Source organism: Anomaloglossus baeobatrachus, chromosome 3 (assembly GCF_048569485.1).
Source record: "Anomaloglossus baeobatrachus isolate aAnoBae1 chromosome 3, aAnoBae1.hap1, whole genome shotgun sequence".
Lineage (NCBI taxonomy): Eukaryota > Metazoa > Chordata > Amphibia > Anura > Aromobatidae > Anomaloglossus > Anomaloglossus baeobatrachus.
Window position 1 is genome coordinate 568,225,285 of NC_134355.1, and position 20,949 is coordinate 568,246,233.

Here is a 20,949-nt window from a genome sequence, read left to right on the forward strand (position 1 = left end):
TCTTCCACTGACACTCCTGTGGTATACATTTCCTTTCTTAGCCCCTCTATGAGACTTTTACTTTTTTTTTAATATGTGATCACTGCTCTAATGCATTGCAATACACATACATTGCAATGTATTAAACCTAATCAGTTTTACACTGGCAAAATGCCTTTTAGAAGATGCTTATGCCTGGGTCATTATTTAAATTTTCGCTGCCATAACTATTATCGGCTCCCAGCAGTCCTTTTAAAGAGGGTGGCGATGGACTGAGACATGGAACCACCAATTCTTTCCCAACCTTTCTAATGCTGCGATCGCTATTGACTGCGGAATTTAGAGGGTTAAGCAGCCAGGGGCAGCATGGGCACCGGCCCTGGCCTTTACATAAGGAGCTCAGCTATAAGTTAAACACTTGGGGGCGATTGTGCGAGCACTGCTCATGTGTCCACATAAATCGGCAAGGTATACCAGTACATCCATTTTGGGGAAACTCACAGCAAAATAGGATGTACCAGTAAATTCATGTCACGATTCACCTTTGGCTCTGCTTCCTGCAGAAACATTGGGTTCTGTCTATTGTGCTGCTGTTTGTATTCTCCGGGTCCTTGCCGGTGGGCGGGGCTTGTTTGGGCCTCATTCCGGTAATTGCCTTGCCTTATCTTTGGGCTGCTTTACCTGGAACGTCGCCAGTGATAGTTCCTTCTCTGCAGTGTGCGCTTCTGGTTCTCGTGAGTTCGTTCTGATCCTTGTCTCGCTACCCCACCTATCATTCCCTGGCCACCACTCCATCCATCTTGTCTGTGGTCCCGGACCCCCTGACCCTCTGCTCGTCTTGTTCCCTTGGTCCCGCTTCCCCCTTTGAACTGACATTCCCTTTCGGCTTCTGACCTCGGCTTGCACTGACTACAGTTTTGCTCCCCATCTGTACCTGATGTTTCCTCCCTGCAACCGACCTTTGACTTCCACGTGACTTCAGTTCCTCTTACCCCTTTGCATGGACGTGGCCTCCCGGCTCTGACTCTCAGCATGTTCGACCATTCTGCTACCTGCCTGTCTAGCTTCTGGTGATATCTAGTGGGCAGATGCCGCATTACACCTAAGAGCTCCACATCTCTACTGTGTAACTGCACCCACTGGTGGTAGTGTGACGCCCTGGCCGAGCCACGTAGTCACAAATAGGGCCCCGCATTACACCCTTAGCTCACAAGTAACACACAGCCAACCTTAAAACCCTAGTCACCCCCTCAGGGCTTGATAGACACACCAGGGGGCGGGATCAGGCTGTTGGAAGACGCCCACCGAGGAGTCTTAGACAGCCTGGGGCGGGGAAAAGTGAGTTGAGTTCAGACAGAGCAGTTGTAGAGTTGAAGGAGAGTGGAAGTCAGGCCTGTGTCTGGGCCTGAGGCTAACTGACAGGTACCAGGGTAGCCCTGGTGCCTTTGGCTAGGGGGCAGATGGCGGTCTCTGTCTGCAGGAGTCGGGAAGACGGCTTGGTGGAACCGAGGTGGACTGGGACAGGGTTGTAGCCCGCCGGTACCGACCCGGGGAACCGACTCGGAAACCGGAGCACACAGGGGGGTACTCAGACCCTGAAGCTAGGTCCAGAAGCGACTGGAACTGGTTAATTAATGGATTGCGGCCAGGACTAGAGGTCCTGTCCCACCCAAAGTCCCGACTAAAGGCAACAGCCCACCGAGGGGGATAACAGGCCACCGCCACGGCTCAGAGATCCCACGGGCCAGCGTTTGCGGTCAAACGGCTCCTTAGGCGACACTTAGCCAGGAGCGGACTCCTGAAGTTGCAAGAACAGGCAGTCCACCATTCTAAAACAGGTGCAGGAGAAAAACAGAGACCACCAGCCGGGTGGGGGAACCCAAACGCAGCCGGCTGCGGGCACCGACCACCATCATCTTGGTTTATCAGAGACTCGTGTGTTTTCTAATAGTGAGTACACCAGCACCCTGCGGTCACCCATCTCCCTGCACCGCCAACCCCAACGGGTCCCAGGGCCACCATCCCTGCCATGGAGGGGTTAACAACTTGCTGCACAACATCTCCCTCGGGTGCCGCGTAACTGCAGCGGTGGTGTCCAAACTCACCACATACCGTGGATGGCATCACGAACTCCGTACGGCCCAGCCCGTACATATACAACCTACATCCACCATCCCATCACCCCCTTTTCACTTGAAGTGACCGCGAGGCCCCCCCGGGTCCGGAGACCCTCGAGCCACCCACAGGAGGACCGGATCCGAGCAGCTCGGCTGCCGAGAGCGGGGCGGTACAGTAGCATTACAGTCTAATATTGGGAAAGGGTTTAAGACATTGAGTCGCCCACCACAGTGCTGCAACGGTCGCCTGCGGGACACTGCAGGGACTTCTCTGTAGGGACCCTTCTGGCAACAGGTATGTCAGGTTCACTTTCATAGGAGTCGTGATGCCACTCTCGGTTTGCAGTCAGGGTGAGGGGTGACCGCCACTGCAGTTTAACGAGCGTCTGGCGCTGATGGTATTTGCGGTTAGATGGTGTGGCCTCCCAAGAGTGAGGCTGGCCCCAGGGGCTCGGGTTTATGTGTGTGGAACAACAGGTCGCAGAATAACTCAGTATCAGTCCACAAATGTCTTTCAACTTGTTTACTCACGTTCAGCTGGTTTTGTGAGGTAACCCGGGTGATACTGAGATAGACCAGAGAGAACCAGGTATCCTTCAGGCTGGTATAGGGGTGACTGCTGACTCGCCTTCCTAGCACTTCTTGTTTCGGACAACCCCTGACTTAAAGTACCGTCAGATTCATCCAGGAAAGTCGCATCTGCCTTTTCTCCCCTTTTTGGCCCGTTTGCGGACAGCGTGGACCAAGGTGGATAGCTGCAAGTGTAAGGGGTAGTCGGACCCCTGGTAGTGAAGGAGCGGTTTTTCCCCCCTGAAAACGCCACAGTAGTATGGTGGCAAATTGTAAATGTTGATGGTAAAATGTTACCTGTCAAACTGTTTCCCCACTAGGTGCCAGTGTAGAGCAGTGGTTCCCCTGGTAACAGTGGCAGGGAAGGAAGGGGCAGGGCAGCCTAGGTGGGGAAGGAAGGGTTCTGAATGCAGAGTCCAGTGTGCAGTGAGATGTGAGAGGCGAGCAAGCTTGGTCTGAGGTGACGGGGCAGAGTGTGGGAGTGAGACGAGGCAGTCAGCCTGAGTGAGTACTCTTGGCTAGAAAGCAGAGGAAACCCATGAGAAACGGTGGAAGAGTTGGGACTAGTCCGGAGCCGGTGGTGTGTACTAGAGTGGAGTGCAGCTATCAGGGGGATAACAAGTGGCCCCTGCAGGCGAAGGTTAGTGCCCTGACAAAGAAGTGGAGAGGTGAGAACTTATCCAGAGCCGGTAGTGTGTGCTGGATCTGCCCTACAGTAAATCCGGGTTAGAGAGCAGCTACTAGGGGGTTAACGTATGTCCCCTGCAGGCAAAGGAAAGTGCCCGTAGAGAAAAAGGAAACCGTTTTTGTAGAAAAGGACCTGTAACTTGTAACGTACTAAAGTAAACCTGCTGCAAACAAAAAGATGGAAGCTTTGTTTAATAAATCGGTGTTTGGTTTATCTGCTGCCTGCAATTGTCTCTTTCCTGAAAGTGAAGAAGGAGCTGGAGAGCATAGAAAGAATGCTGTCATGAATGGGCCCCATGCATCCACACTCTGCCCCAACAACACATCTGTTTTGCAAGTAACGGCCGGGCCGGGGTTCAGCCTGCGGCCCACAAGGCGAGGGGACCCGACTACACCCCCTCAGGCGCCCCCTGCCCCCGTTACACAAGCTCAATCCTTCTTATGGGCCCCCTCATTGCTGCTGATGCTCAGACTCTGTGTTGGTTGGTGTGGGACTTGTTGTCCACCCCACCGGCAGGTTTAGCAGACCACTAAATGGATGTCTGGCTCTGGGGACCTGTTCCCTGTTCGTGCCTAGCCCTCCAGAAGTCTCCGTACACAACCAGCTGATTCCATCAGTGTCCTCCAGACCAACTGGCTTCCTCAGGGTCTTTCTGTTTAACTTCTGGTGGCCGTTCTCCCCCGCCAACAGCCACTACACTTACAGGGTCTGACTAGCGTGGCTGTATCTCTGCTTCTTTTAGCAACTTCTGTACACTGCTCCAGACTGGCTTGCTCCTCCTCCTGACTGCCACTGCATCCTAGCCTCCAGCCCCTCCCAGCTAAGATGTGGAGGCACGCTCCCTCCTGGGTCTGCTCAGGGGTCCCCTCTAACGTGTGTGTGAGACCTGGTTAAAGTGTGTCTGTGCGTACACACCCTAATCAGCCTTTGGGATTACCTGTGTGCACTCACCCAGCATGGGTGTAGTACTCAGTGGTGCCTGACCCAGTCAGGGGCGCCACAACATTACATAGAACAGTCATCTGTGTTTGTTACGTTGAATGGGGAATTGTGTATCCTCACACACTCAGTGAACAAAACGCCTTCCTGTAAGTGAATTAAGCTGCACAAACCTTACAGTGCCTAATTATTAGCACCATACAATATGGTGCCCAAATATCTTCATATTTCATTAAAGAGCTCTACTTAAAACCAATGCCTAAATAAGAGTGTTAAGGCCCTGTCACACACAGAGATAAATCTTTGGAAGATCTGTGGTTGCAGTGAAATCATGGACATATTGTTCCATTTGTACACAGCCACAAACCTGGCACTGATTGAGCACAATTTCACTGCAACCACAGATCTGCCTCGGTGTGTGACAGGGCCTTTAGGCTCTCTTCACATCTGCAATGGAGGCTCTATGTCAAGCCTTCAACTCAGATTTAGACAAAATAGAGCAGCATGCACACTGTTGCGGGCGGCGGCCAGACCGCAGCTAAGGGGCTGCTCGGGGACGCTCGGATCCTGAGCTTTTCTGTGGCTCGAGTGGGAACCGGACCCGGGCTCGAGCAGTGGTCCGCCGCCCACAAGTGAAAAAGGGGATATTTACAAGGGAGATTGTCTGTGATGCCACCCATGGGTTGTGGTGATGGATGGTGACACCGCCGCTGCCTAGATATGGGGGTGCCCGGGGCTGATGAAGCAGGGCAGCAAGGTGGGATCCCCTCCACGGGTAGGGGAGTTATAGTCCCGGGGCCCAGTTGGGAGTTGTGGTGGTGGCAGGGATTGCAGGGAATAGTACACTCACAGCTCGGTTGTGTTGGTGCTGGATGAGGTTGTATTGATGTGGAGGGTCAGTAAACACAGAGTCTTTTGTAAACCAAATTGCTTGTAACTGGTGCCCTCGGCTGCTGTGAAGACGGGCCCAGGGGTGTACTACAGGTGCTCTTCTCTTGCCTGAGGTCTGTGTCTTCTCCGTGCACAGGTCCGGACCGGGTCCTGACAGTCGGCACCGGGGGGCCACTACCCTGTCCCGGTCCACTTCGGGTGCCACAAGCGGCTGGCCTTTTCCTGAGGCCCTTACTGCCCCTCTTTCCAAGCTCCACTCAGGAGCTCCTTCTAGACTCTACGCTTCTTGCAGACTGACTGCTCACTGGAAACTGGAAACTCCCTACATATAGTTTCCTCCCAGACACTTCAGACCTCTCAGCTCCGCCCACTTGTGTTGTGTGTCACTGTGTTAGAAACTCCACAAGGCAGAGTGAGATCTGCACCAGAAAGATGGATGCAAACCTCTGTGACACCCTTGTTTTGCCAGGGCGGCACACACACCATGATTGAAAGAAAATGAACCACCAAATCAATGGAGTCACCTGGCTCTGCTGAAGTCTGGCCTGCAGAGAGTTCAGCACTGCTGTTATTCTGGCATTTTTGTTATTATAACAAAGCAAAAACATGGAAATAGGACTAAAGAAGTGAACAGAGCAAAAACTCTGAAAATCACAATTACGTGTTCAGCAAAAAAATTGCTACTTTTCTATGCCAAGTTTCGGCAAATCTTTTTTATGACTTTCCCCTGAATCTTGACTTAAGGCCCTATAAACATTAGACTACATTCTACCAAGCCTGATGATATTTAAGGGTTCAGCCTACAGGCTAATGTGTAAGGGGACTATTGACAGATGATGTGGGGGGAGATAAAGACCCGATGTGCAATTTTGGAACATAGATTGACCTTTGTACTCTTAACAGATAAGGCTGCTTTCACACATCAGTTTTTTGCAATCAGGCACAAGATGGTTTGTGCCTGATGCAACGGATCTATCTGTGTAAAAACTGATGCAACAGATCCGGTAAAAAAACAGATCCATTTTTTTTTTGTATGCTGAGAGACACAGAAAGAGACCCCATCATCACTGCACAAACACCGGCACTATCGCCCCTATCATCACCGCACATGCTGGCACTACCGCACGCATCATCACCACACCCCTGCACTACCGCACCGATCATCACCGCACACGCCCCGGCATTACCTCAGTGACGTCCCCACTGACAGCGCGACTTCCTTCAGTTGCTGCGTGGAGCTCCCAGGAGCGGCGGTGTTCTACTGCCGCTCCTGTCATCTTCATGTAGCAGAGCTGAAAGCGTCGTGGGACCTCTTTGGATTACGTCGAACCTGGAGGGGTATTTGGAGATTTTAATAAAATGGTGAAAGAGGGTTTTTTTTGTCTTTTATTCCAAATAAAGTATTTTTTCGGGTTTATGTGTTTATTTACTTTCACTTACAGGCTAATCATTTGGGGTGTCTCAGACGCCTGCCATGATTAACCCCTTATTACCCCAATTGCCACTGCACCAGGGCAATTCGGGATGAGCCGGGTAGAGTCCCGGGACTGTCGCATCTAATGGATGCGGCAATTCCGGGCGGCTGCTGGCTTATATTTTTAGGCTGTGGGGCTCCCCATAACGTGGAGCTCCCCATCCTGAGAATACCAGCCTTCAGCCGTGTGGCTTTATCTTGGCTGGTATCAAAATTGGGGGGGACCGCACACCGTTTTTTTTAAATTATTTATTTATTTTACTGCACGATATAGACACGCCCACCAGCGGCTGTGATTGGTTGCAGTGAGAAAGCTGTCACTCAGCGTATGGGCGTGTCTGACTCCAACCAATCATGGGCGCTGGTGGGCGGGGAGAGCAGTGAATACGAGATTGAATAATGGGCGGCCAGCATTTTCAAATCAGGACAAGCCGCCAGCAGTGTGACAGCCATGCAGCGCCGCGCCCTTGATCAGTGAGTGGGTGAAAGTGAGTGAATGAGTGAGTGAGAGAGTGAGTGAGTGAGAGTGATTGATTTTCTGACAAGCAATAAATTTATATCACTTCTGGGCATGCCCAGAAGTAAAAACCGAATCCGGTACATGTTTCCGGCGTTTGATGCATGCCACCGGATTCGACGTGCATAGACTTTCATTATGCACCATGCTGCACAGCGGCGCATGCGGCGCTGTGCGTTTTTTTGCCACTGGCAAAAAACAATCCTCTCTGCGTCCTGTGCGGCCGCTGGAGTGACTATTTTTGCTTCAACCGGCAAAAACCGGATCAAACACGAGTACATGCGGCACAATCCGGCACTAATAAAAGTCTATAAGGAAAAACCGCACCCGGCAGCAAAAAAAACCAGATGCGTTTTTTCTGCAAAGCGCTGGATTGTGCCGAACAGCAAAAACCTGATATGTGAAAGCAGCCTAAGCTGTTAACATCAATATCTGGTCAGAGCTCTTCCACAGAGAACACAGGAGTACTTGGAAGGGTGAATAGCTGCCGGCTAAACGATCAACCCAAATCATTGTTCAGCTGACAGCTATCTAAACTAATCCAAAGATGCATCAGATTTATCCAACAGCTTGAACCACTTTGAGCAATTTGGCATATTTTATGATTGTTTAATCTAAAGTAGATTAATAGTATTGAAGAATACATCACAAGCCAAGAATAGCCAGCATTATGGCAGAATAAGTGTCCCTAAATCAAATCACTTAGAGGATAACCGTGAACCTTGAAGGTCCACATGCTTGATAGATTTAGTCAATTAAATAAATGAAAAATGAAACAAGACCATGAAGTGTTAGTTAGTGAATACCATCATCAATGGAAACTTGCCCAACTTTTCTCAAATCATAGAACACCATATTATGTCACGGGTCTTACAATTTGGTCTCGTCCTTTGATCTCACACAATCGAGTGAGACATACGGAATTAGCGCTTAACTCCCACTGTCCTTAATTAGATGGAACTGGACAATATATTTCTGATGATGAAGATCCAAACATTTGAATGAACTTATCAACATGAATCTATTTTCCTGGGTCTGGGGTTTTTAGAGAGCTAGTTTGGAATATGAAAATAATAGGCATTGACAGGACATGTAATGACGCATCATCTACCTGACAGATGCAGTTCAATATTTACTACAATAATCTTTTAGCACCCATTGTTCTGTCACATGCAAATTTACATATTTGTACTTTGCTCTCAATACAGGGTTTCTATGAACATTAAATGGGTTGCCCAGTGAATAATAAATAATAATAAAAATTAATAATAATAAAAAACATTTTCATTTATTTTTTTTATCTCCATATGCTTTTTCTCTCCAGTTTACCGATTTGCATATAATGTTTTTTGTCACTTCCATTCTTATGTGCAAAGCAGGAACATTTCCATTAGGGAAGGTGTTACATTCTATTTCTGACTTTTTGGGGGGGCACCCTCTCATCCTCATGACTCCTGCAGACTAGAGATGAGAGTACCATTGAAGTTTTGGTTCCTGGCAGCAATCGAACCAACCCTCCACTGGTTCGAACTTGGCCCGAGCCCGGTTCGAAATCACTGATTGTCAGTTCAAGTCTCCATCCACATACAGCCAGCCAGAAGCAGATCACTTCCAAAGGAGGATGGGCGGCTTTTTGAAATTTTATTTTTTTGTTTGCACGCTAGATCTAATCACGCTGTTGTTACCCCAGTGCACGCTGTTCACACACTGCAAGCGGCTCGCATTGGGCTGAGCACAGCACAGTGATGCTCGCGTGAGTGAAGTTCACACGTAAAATATCCAATCTATGAACCCGCACTCTGGTTTTTTTTAAGTCAGTGTTTGGTTTGAAAACCAAACCTTGGGTTCACTGTACTGCAAACAACCGTATTTTCGGCCTGACTACTATCCATCATAACAACGGACCAATGTTATTCAATGAGGCAGTGTACATGTCTGACTTTTTCATTCGACCGGGTGGTTCAAAGTAATAAATTTCAGCATGTTCGATTTCCCTCCGAGGATCAGATAACACTCAGCCATTCAACTCTATGGGTCCTAAAAAAAAAAATTGGACAATACTCAGATAACATTGGAGTGCGGTCCACTTTTCAAGGACTGACAGAATGGAGAAGATGAAGAAATTCCTTTTTTTTATTCTCCACATCCCAAAAATACAGATCCGACTCTAATCAAACGCAGCAGAAGGCTGGATTCACACAACCGTATTAACTTTATCTGAGAAAAGCGGTCCAATTATGCTAATCTCACTGAATGATCAGATCTTGATCTGATCGTGGTCTTATTTTTTCACAGACCCACATACTTGAATGGAGGAATGCCATCTGATTCTAGAAGGCAAATTGTGCATGGTATTATTTTTTTTCTTTACGATTTGGTTCAATGAACAAATCGGACATGTGCAGCACCTCATCGAATAACATTGGTCCGATGTTATGATGGATAGCAGTTCGGCCAAAAATACGCTAGTCTACATGAGCCCTAATAGTGCCCACTTCTATAGTGTCTACATTCCACAGACCGTCCTCACTGTGTGAATTCCTCTGCCTGTGCATGAAACATACTATCACCATACCTCCTTTCTTTACTGTGCAGTCCACAACTGATTATTCTAAAATAATCATTATTTTCATTTATCTGTAGGTTGGGCAAATGGACACTGCCATCTCTACTGTAATTCCTAATAATTGTGTGCCGACCCCGTGCCAGCAGCCGGTGCTGCTCGGATCTGGATCTGCGGTATGGCTCGAGGGACTCTACCGGACCCGAGGGTCGCGCGGACACTTCGAATAAAAAGGGGGCGTAATTGTACGGGATTTGCTATAAACTGTCTGTGACGCCACCCACGGTGTGTGGTGAGGTGTAGCACCATTGCTGCTGTTATGGGATGCCTGCGGAAGATGTGATGGCAGCTGGATGTTATTCCCTCCGTGGGTAGGGATGGATGCCCCGAGGCCCAGTGTTGTGCAGGGTTGCAGGGATCAGCACACTTACAGTTCGGTTGTCCTGGTGCTGGAAGAGGTTGCACTGATGTGTGGAGTCAATAAACACACAGTTCTTTTGGTAAACCAAGGTGATGGTGGCCGGCCTCTGCAGATGGGTGTATCTGGTCCCACACCTGGGCTGGTAATCAATGTCTCTTTCCTCTGCACTTTGTATTTTCTGTGATGGACTTCCCGGTGTGTAACACGGCAGTCCGCTCCCGAACCTTTGGTTGGGAGTAGAGATGAGCGAACCGGTCCCGGTTCGGCTCGAGGCCGGTTCGCCGAACGGAGGTCCCGTTCGAGTTCGGCTCGTCGAACGTTCGACGAACCGAACTCGAACTGCATAGGAAACAATGGCAGGCAATCACAAACACAGAAAAACACCTAGAAAACACCCTCAATGGTGTCCAAAAGGTGACAAACAACTCACAACACATGGGAAAGTGACAAGGACATATACTCATGCGAAAACAAAACAGCTGGACAAGGAAAAAGAGGAGGACACACAGATATAGGCATGGCACGCCCTTCTAAAGTCATGTAAAACACCGCAAGGTGACTCCAAGCGGAGTCTCCCTTTTTTCCAAAAATTGGGCCACACTGACACCCACCCCTTCAGTGGCAGCAGTTGTGCCCCAGTTGTACACTTCACAGCTACATTTGCATCAAGCACATTCAAAAATACGCCATTCTTATCCGTCCCCAGGATGACACCGGGGTAGGTAGCAAAGTCTTTCCTGAACCCAGCTCTGTTCATCTTGGCTTCTTTTAAAAACACAGCAAGCAAGGGTTACTCCAAGCGGAGTCTCCCTTTTTTCCAAAAATTGGGCCCCACACACACCCACCCCTTCAGTGGCAGCAGTTGTGCCCCAGTTGTACACTTCACAGCTACATTTGCATCAAGCACATTCAAAAATACGCCATTCTTATCCGTCCCCAGGATGACACCGGGGTAGGTAGCAAAGTCTTTCCTGATCCCAGCTCTGTTCATCTTGGCTTCTTTTAAAAACACAGCAAGCAAGGGTTACTCCAAGCGGAGTCTCCCTTTTTTCCAAAAATTGGGCCACACAGACACCCCATCAGTGGCAGCACTTGGGCCCTAGTTGCAAACAGGATGTTTTGATTTGCATCAAGCACATTCCAAATCCACAAGCATTTACTCTCCCCAGGATGACACAGGGGTAGTAAATTCCTTGTGGATCCATGACTTGTTCATTTTGATGAACGTCAGTCTGTCCACATTGTCACTGGACAGACGCGTGCGCTTATCTGTCAGCACACACCCAGCAGCACTGAAGACACGTTCAGAGACAACGCTGGCAGCTGGACACGACAAAATCTCCAAGGCGTAACTGGAGAGCTCTGGCCATTTTTCTAGATTTGAAGCCCAAAAGGAGCAAGGCTCCATTTGCAAATGTTTCGCCCGGGGACCAGGGGTACTCAGATCCGGGCCACAGAGTCACTTCTGTGGGTATCACGATGGCGTGACCCGGTCTGTGATCCCAGGCTCCACAGAAAAAGGGGATTTGGTAAGGGACTTTGTTATAGTTCGTGACGCCACCCACGGTTGTGGTGATTTCACCACCGCTGCTCAATACGGGGATCCCGGGGATGGTGAAGTGGAGCAGCTAGATGTTGTGTTGCCCCTCCGTGGGTAGGCGTTGGTTGTCCCGGGGCCCGGTGATGGGGTAAGCAGGGGGCAGGGCGCAGTGCTGCAGTGCGGTGCCCGAGGGCACGGGTGTACTCACAAGAAAGTCACACGGAGTCACTGGTGAACTAAGAATTGCTGGTGTCCGCGGCCTCCGGTACGGGGGTGTTAGAGTCCCACACACGGTGCAGCAGCCCTTGTTGTTTCCTTCCCTGCAGCAAAGTGCCTTTTTCTCCTCTCTCTTCCTCTTTCTCCTCAGCCGGGAACGGGGAATCTACTCCCCTGTAGTGATCCGGGTACCCAGGTACCGAGGGGCCACCGCCCGGCTCCGGCTACCTGTTCTGGCCCCTTCCTCACTACGGCCTGCCCCGGCCCTCTTGGAGAACGCTTCACTCCCAGCCGGGAGCTAAACTCCAGACCTCTGTCCTGTCTGCACTCCTCACACTCTCTGCTCCAGCCCCTCCCCTCTCCTCTGCTTTTCCCTTACACTGGGGCTGTGCTTGTCTGGCTGCATCGGTGTGAGATCATATTACCAAGGAGGATTAACTCTTTATGTGACAACCTGGCTGTGCCAGGGCGTCACACAAAGTCATGGCATCGATGTTCATTTGGAGATACTCCTGTATCATCCTCTCCAGCCGTTGACTATGTGTCAGACTTGTTGTCTCTGGTGGCCTTGCAAAAGAGGGTCTAAAAAAATTATGAAAAGATTCCATAAAATTGCTGTTACCAGCACCAGATACGGTCCTACTGGTACGGGTAGACTGTTGAAGATGACGAGACCGTCCCATGTTTGTCAAGTTACAACTGGGAGATTCCCTCCCTGCACCTGCACGGTTGTTTGGTGGAAAAGCCGAGCTAAGATCGAGTAACAGCTTCTGCTGATACTCCTGCATACGTGCGTCCCTTTCTATGGCTGGAATTATGTCACAAAATTTGGACTTGTACCGGGGATCTAATAGTGTGGCAATCCAGTAGTCATCATCACTTCTAATTTTGACAATACGACTGTCATGTTGGAGGTAGTGCAACAAAAAGGCACTCATGTGTCTTGCGCAGCCATGCGGACCAAGTCCACGCTGTGTTTGTGGCATAGAGGTGCTACCCGTTCTTTCTTCCTCTGACATCTCCCCCCAACCTCTTTCAACTGAAATTTGACCAAGGTCTCCCTCATCCGCTGAGTCTTCCATGTCCATGGACAGTTCGTCCTCCATTTCTTCATGTTCTCCTGCACCTTGCTCAACATTTCGCCTGCTACTATGCGCCCTTGTCGATCCCTGTCCCCCATGGTCCCATGCCTGCTGCGTTGGTGATGATGAACGTCTGGACCTTGGTGATGTTGTTGTCCCTTGCGCATATGAATCCTCCTGTAGTTCCTCCCCTTCATGTTGTCCCACCCCCTGACTCCGAATAGTGTTTAGCGTGTGCTCCAGCATGTAAATGACTGGAATCGTCATGCTGATAATGGCATTGTCAGAGCTAAACATATTCGTCGCCATATCGAAACTGTGCAGAAGGGTGCATAGGTCCTTGATCTGAGACCACTCCATCAGGGTGATCTGCCCCACCTCTGCATCTCGTTGGCCCAGGCTATACGTCATGATGTATTGCACCAGGGCTCTGCGGTGCTGCCACAGTCGCTGTAACATGTGGAGAGTTGAATTCCAGCGTGTCGCCACATCGCATTTCAGGCGATGAACCGGCAGGCCGAAAGACTTCTGGAGCGATGCAAGTCGCTCTGGTGCGGCGCTTGAACGGCGGAAGTGAGCAGACAGTTTTCGTGCCCTGTTCAGAAGGCCATCTAGGCCGGGATAGTGTGTTAAAAATTGCTGGACGACAAGGTTCAACACGTGAGCCATACAAGGTACGTGTGTCACCTTGCCCAGGCGAAGGGCCGCACCCAGGTTTGCAGCATTGTCGCACACGGCCTTACCAGGCTGCAGGTTGAGTGGAGACATCCATTTATTAAACTCGGACCGCAGAGCTGACCACAACTCCTCAGCTGTGTGACTCTTATTCCCAAGACATGTCAAGCTAAAGACCGCCTGATGCCGTTGCGCTCTGCTGCCAGCATAGTAATGAGGGGTGCGTGATTCCTTCTGCGCAGTGAGAACGCTGGTGGCCTGACCAGGCAGGCTTGGGGCGGAGGTGGAGGACCCAGATGAGGTGGAGGATGCAGAAGCAGTGGCGGAACTTGGAGAGACAGAGGATTGACACACAAGTCGTGGGGACGGCAAGACTTGTGCAGCAGACCCTTCACCATCTATCACCATAGTTAGCCAGTGCCCAGTCAGCGACATGTAACGTCCCTGTCCATGCTTACTGGTCCAAGTATCGGTGGTGAAATGCACCAGTTCATACACAGAGTTTCTCAAGGAAGCGGTGATGTTGTGTGCGACATGCTGGTGTAGCGCGGGCACACCTTTCTTAGAGAAGTAGTGGCGACTAGGCATCTGGTACTGGGGCACAGTGACAGACATAAGGTCTCTAAAATCCTGTGTGTCCACTAGGCGGAAAGGCAGCATTTCGGTAGCCAACAGCTTACAGAGGGATAGAGTCAACCTCTTAGCTTTGTCATGGGTCGCAGGAAGTGACCTTTTATTTGACCACATCTGAGGGACAGAGATCTGGCTGCTGTGTGTAGACGGTGTTGAGTAGGGTGTCCCTGGAAAAATGCAGGTTTGTGAGGAAAGTGCAGGCGGAGACATGATGTTGCCTTCATCCAACGTTGGTGCTATCGATGTCTGAGAGAGCTGTACACACTCACTTGTTTCCCCTTCCAAACCAACTGACGACCTACCAAGCAAACTGCCTGTTGCGGTTACAGTGGTGGAAGTTTTGCGTGGAAAAACAGGTGTGACAGCTGTCCCCACAGTCCTAGAAGATGAAGAGCGCGCGGATGCACTGGAAGGGGCAGGCGGTGGATGGTTCGCTCTGCTAGGCCGCATTGCAGCACAGTGAGCTTCCCACGGGGACCTATGATATTTATTCATGTGACGATTCATGGAAGAAGTTGTCAAACTGCTGAGGTTTTGACCTCTACTAAGAGAACCATGACAAAGTTTACAGATCACATAATTTGGGCGATCTTTTTCTATGTCAAAAAAGGACCAGGCTAGGCAAGGCTTAGAGGCCATGCGACCTGTTGATCCACCCCGAATAATGCTCATAGGCAGAGTGGTGGCTGAGGATGCAGTTGTAGACGTGCTACCAGTGCTCCGACTCTGTCCAGGAAGGCGCAAGGTAACTTCGTCGTCGGTTGCATCCTCCTCCACCGCCTCTGTTGACCTCCTCGAGTGCCTGACTGGGGGTTGACAGTAGGTGGGATCTAGAACTTCATCATCAATTGTTGTGTTTGCACTCCCCTCCCCCTCAGACCGAGCCTCTTCTTGCCCTGACCGAATATTTAAGTTGTCATCCCAATCGGGTATCTGCGTCTCATCTTCATCAGTATGTTCCTCATTGTCTATAACCACAGGTGTTACAGTTTGTGACAAAGGGTCAACATTATGCTCAGAAACTTGGTCCTCACGGCCTGAATCAGACTCACAAAGGTTCTGGGCATCACTGCAGACCATTTCCTGTTCTGTACTCACTGTAGCTTGGGAGCAGACCTCTGATTCCCAGGCTATAGTGTGACTGAACAGCTCTGCAGACTCAGCCATCTCAGTTCCACCATACTGTGCAGGGCTGATGGAGACTTCAGAGCTGGGAGAAAGCAAGTTTGATTGGGATGACAACTCAGAGGACTGGTGTTTTTTGGATGCGGTACTTGAAGTGGCTGAGAGGGCACTTGTTGGACCACTTGAGATCCATTCAAGCATTTTCCTTTTTTGCCCATCATCTACCTTTCTTCCTGTTGTTCGTGTCCGTAAAAAAGGGAGCACATCGGATTGTCCACGGTAAGTAGTAGACATCTTACTTTTGCTGGTAGATGGTCTATCTTCAGCAGATGATAATGGAGCTTTGCCACCTTCCCCACAGACAAAACCTTTTTTGCCTTTTCCACCACGCCTCTTCCCCTTTCCACCAGCATCTGTCATTTTGCCACTCATGTTGATTGCGACAAGATTGTGGACTGAAAATGTGGTAGTAAAAATTGAGAGGTGGTGAAGATTGCAGTGGTGGTCTAGCTTTATTAACAGCAGAATAATAAAGAATAAATATCCCTGACAATGCAACTACGGCCCTTAAACTGGCAGCAAAAATTGCTAGTATAATGGCTTAGTTATAATGAGTTGGAGTGTGCAATGCAGGCAGACGCGCTCTGCAAATGTCTTTGCACTAGTGGGACTATAGCAAAGTCCAATAGCCACGTATAGGATGCCACTAGGTACACTGAGTGTTTGCTAGTATAATGGCTTAGTTATAATGAGTTGGAGTGTGCAATGCAGGCAGACGCGCTCTGCAAATGTCTTTGCACTAGTGGGACTATAGCAAAGTCCAATAGCCACAGATAGGATGCCACTAGGTACACTGAGTGTTTGCTAGTATAATGGCTTAGTTATAATGAGTTGGAGTGTGCAATGCAGGCAGACGCGCTCTGCAAATGTCTTTGCACTAGTGGGACTATAGCAAAGTCCAATAGCCACGTATAGGATGCCACTAGGTACACTGAGTGTTTGCTAGTATAATGGCTTAGTTATAATGAGTTGGAGTGTGCAATGCAGGCAGACGCGCTCTGCAAATGTCTTTGCACTAGTGTGACTATAGCAAAGTCCAATAGCCACAGATAGGATGCCACTAGGTACACTGAGTGTTTGCTAGTGTCGCGGGCGGGGAGGAGGGTGTCAGCACACCGCGCTCACCCCTTCTGCTCGGGTCCGACAGCTGCTCCTGGTGGCTCGAGCTGTGGGCCAGATCCCGGGGTTTCTCGAGCGACACTCCTCGCCCGTGAGTGAAAGGGGGGTTTTGTGGTTGGGTGTGGGGATTGTTATAGTTCGTGACGCCACCCACGGTTGTGGTGATTGCACCACCGCTGCTCAGTGTGGGGGTCCCGGGGATGGTGATGCGGAGCAGCCAGGTGTTGTGTTGCCCCTCCGTGGGTAGGGGTTGGTGATCCCGGGGCCCGGTGATGAGATGTGAAGTGTAGGGCCTGGAGGGCGCAGGGACGCGGGGGCAGCGCTGTGCCTTGCGGCACTATGGTACTCACTCAGCCTGACACACGGACACAGTTTGTACGGTAAACCAACGGCTGGTAGGACGGTCCCACAGACGGCTGCACCTGCACTCCCGGTAGGTGATGGTGATGTCTCTCTTCCTTGCACCTATGTTGACTGATGGTAGCGGTGGATTCCCTCCGGTTACCCGCTCCCCGACTGCAATCTGGGCCGGAGGAGCTCTACACTTTGCCCGCAGGCGCTGGCCCTGAGAAACTTGTGCCGTGGCGGTGGCGGTGTCTCTCCAATACGGGTTGGGCTGTTGCCTTCAATCGGGACTTGGTTGTTGGGGGATCTGCGTCCCCGTCACTGACGGATTTGGCAAATCTGGCGACTCCTAGCCTTGCCGGGGTCCGAGAGGCCCCTGCCCTGGTGCTGACTGTCCTTCGGAACACTGCTCCAGACCACCGGGCACACAGCCAACGGGGTCCTTCCAGGAACTTCCAAACGGTCCCCCTCCAGACAGTCACCGCCGTTGCTGACCTTGCTGTTCTGGCCCTCACAAAGCTGGACCCTTCAGGCTGTCTTTCTCTTCTGTTACTTTGCTTGCTTTTCCTCCTTTACTACTTTCCTTCCTTCACTTTCACTTAGTTGTTTACTTTTGCCCTGTCTAGACTACTCCTTAACTCCTCACACTTGCCCTGCCTGGGCTATCTGCCTGGTTACTTCCTGCCTCCAGAGTGGTGAGTTCCTCGGTGGGCGGAGCCAACCGCCTGGCCCACCCCCTGGTGTGCATCATCAGACTCTTGGAGGAAGGCAACAAGGATTTGTGGTTAGCTGTGATGTGCCTACCTGGAGTGTGGGGTGTGGTGGTGTTGTGACCCGTGTCCCCTGGCTTGCCCAGGGCGACACACTAGTATAATGGCTTAGTTATAATGAGTTGGAGTGTGCAATGCAGGCAGACGCGCTCTGCAAATGTCTTTGCACTAGTGGGACTATAGCAAAGTCCAATAGCCACGTATAGGATGCCACTAGGTACACTGAGTGTTTGCTAGTATAATGGCTTAGTTATAATGAGTTGGAGTGTGCAATGCAGGCAGACGCGCTCTGCAAATGTCTTTGCACTAGTGTGACTATAGCAAAGTCCAATAGCCACGTATAGGATGCCACTAGGTACACTGAGTGTTTGCTAGTATAATGGCTTAGTTATAATGAGTTGGAGTGTGCAATGCAGGCAGACGCGCTCTGCAAATGTCTTTGCACTAGTGGGACTATAGCAAAGTCCAATAGCCACGTATAGGATGCCACTAGGTACACTGAGTGTTTGCTAGTATAATGGCTTAGTTATCATGAGTTGGAGTGTGCAATGCAGGCAGACGCGCTCTGCAAATGTCTTTGCACTAGTGGGACTATAGCAAAGTCCAATAGCCACGTATAGGATGCCACTAGGTACACTGAGTGTTTGCTAGTATAATGGCTTAGTTATCATGAGTTGGAGTGTGCATGCAGGCAGACGCGCTCTGCAAATGTCTTTGCACTAGTGGGACTATAGCAAAGTCCAATAGCCACGTATAGGATGCCACTAGGTACACTGAGTGTTTGCTAGTATAATGGCTTAGTTATAATGAGTTGGAGTATGCAGAGGACACGAGGGTACAGTGCCAGGATTTTGGGGCTCTGGGTAGAGGAATGGAAGCCTGCCTTTCTATCCCTCCTAATAGGGAAATGCAGGGAGGAAATCCCTTACCTTGGCTACACAGACGCTGGCGCTGTTTTCAGGACCTGTCACCTTAACTCTGACCCTGCCGGTTTGAGCCCTTAAAAGGACTGCTAGAAAGTGCTATCCCTATGCTGTCCAGCGCTGTGTATGCAGCGCATACAGCTGTATCGGCGATAGGACTCAGGAGGACGGAGCTGCGACAGTGATGTCTGACACCAAAGACGCAGAAGAGATAATGGCGTCCTGGAGGAAAATGTCCGTTTTTATAATGCAGGGACATGTGACATGGACATCCTATCACACATGCCGTTGCTTCTCTGGCTAAAAGTCCACTTAGCTGTGTGTGTGTCTGGGATTGGCTGACATGCTGGCCCGCCCCACAAGACGCGCGCGCTTAGGGAAGGAAGACAAGAAAAAAAAAAAAAAATGGCGATCGCCATTATACAAACAGCAGTGATCTGAAGGCGCTGTTCCCGCACAGTATACACTGAAATGTCATAATAGTGTGATTCACAGAGTGACTTACACTATTACAGCAGAAACCAAGCTAGGATTTAGCTGGTTTTTTGCTGCTAGAACCGTTCTCGAACGTTTCTAGAACTATCGAGCTTTTGCAAAAAAGCTCGAGTTCTAGTTCGATCTAGAACATGCCCCAAAATCACTCGAGCCTAGAACTGGAGAACCACGAACCACGAACCGCGCTCAACTCTAGTTGGGAGCCGTCCCCATCTGACGCTGACCTGTGGGATCTACTGGGCCCTGGCGGATGCCCTATCCCTCTCTGTGTGTGGTTGTCTACTTTTCGGGACTTAGGTTGGGACAGGACCTATAATCGTGCCCTCAGTTAGTTAATTAGCTAGGCCGTTGGTGCCGGTCCTGGCTTCAGGGTCCAAGTACCTCCTTTGTGTACGGCTTCCGGGTCGGTTCTCCGGTGCCGGTACTGGCGGGCTACAACACTGCCCCGGTCCACCTCGGATCTCCGGCAGCCGTCTTCCCGTCTCCTCCTGCCACTGATCACCATCTTCCACCTAGCCAGCACGCCGGGGCTCCAATCCTGACGCCTGTCAGCTTGAACTTCAGACCTTGACTGCCTCAGCTCCACCTTCACTCAACTTAAACTCGGCTTCGACTCCAACTTAACTGACTGTTTTCCCGCGCCCGGGTTCTCCAGACCCCTAGGTGGGTGTTCTACATCCACCTGGTCCCGCCCACTGGTCTGACTGTCCTTCCCTGAGGGGGTGACTAGGATTTCAGGTCAGCTGCTTTAACCCTGTGTGGGAGAGGTGTTGTGCGGGGGCCTAAACTGTGTGACTACCTAGTTTTTCCAGGGCGTCACATTTGCACTTTTTCATAGAGTAGGATGGTTATGTCCTACACAAGGCTTCATAAGGGGAGTATAAAAAGTCTAGTAGGCAGAATGACCTGACTCAAGATAGTGAACCAAAGGAAAGCCGCCTAAGTTTTGGCAAGAAGAAAGTCAACAATCTAACCACATTTTGAGCCAAAATTCACCTTACCTGTTTGATGGCAACCAGTAGTCTTCCATAGCAGTACACAATCATGAAGAAAGGCAGAGCCAGGCAAAAAATAAAAAGGCACACAATGTAAGATGTGTTTGTGGCATCACGTGAGTGCCAGTTCACTGAACAAGTAGTACCTGGCCCTTCTGGTCCATAGCTGCTCCACCCAAAAAGTGGAGGCAAAGTCCAAAACAGTGAGTAGGACCAGGACACCAGGATTCCCAGCCAAGCTTTCCTGTAGTTGGTTGCATCTGCTTCTGTGCTCCTAAGCATTGTGCTGTACCGCTCATAAGACAACACGGCCAGAGACACCAAAGATACAGTCCCTACAGGGCGAAAGAGGCAGAGGAGTAGTTATTATAGAATAAGCAAGTATAATACATTATAGAAAGCATAAGAGCATAAAACCCATTATTAAAAGGGTTTGGCCATTACTTTTTTATTGATGATCTATCCTATTCACAGTCTATCAATATCTGGTGGTGGTGTGACACCTGGAATCCCCATTGATTAGCTGTTACCGCCACCGGCGGAGGCCAGAAGTTGTCAGATGCTGCCAAAACATAGCAGCTCCATCATTTCTATAGTGGATGCAGCTGGCTAGTGTAGATCCACCTTCTTTTCAAATGAATAGGGGCTGGATCTGCAGAACACGGCCACAAGTACTATAGTTTTGATGAAGCGGCTATGTTCAGCTAATCAGCAGATATACTCAGTGTCACACCCCATCAATCAGTGCAAAAGCCAATAACAGACCCAAAAGTCAGCATAAAAGACTCAGTGCTGGACTCTGGGAGGCTAAG

At 50.1% G+C, this 20,949-nt stretch overlaps 1 protein-coding gene across 1 annotated transcript in view; it reads right to left on the reverse strand.

Annotated features, from left to right (window-relative positions):
• The window catches only part of LOC142296862 (vertebrate ancient opsin-like), a 333,662-nt gene that overhangs the window by 268,370 nt on the left and 44,343 nt on the right, over positions 1-20,949 (reverse strand). Inside the window, exon 2 of the mRNA XM_075340928.1 lies at positions 20,139-20,472. Within this exon, the coding sequence (XP_075197043.1) occupies positions 20,139-20,472 (334 nt within the window). The remainder of the gene's footprint in view (positions 1-20,138; positions 20,473-20,949) is intronic.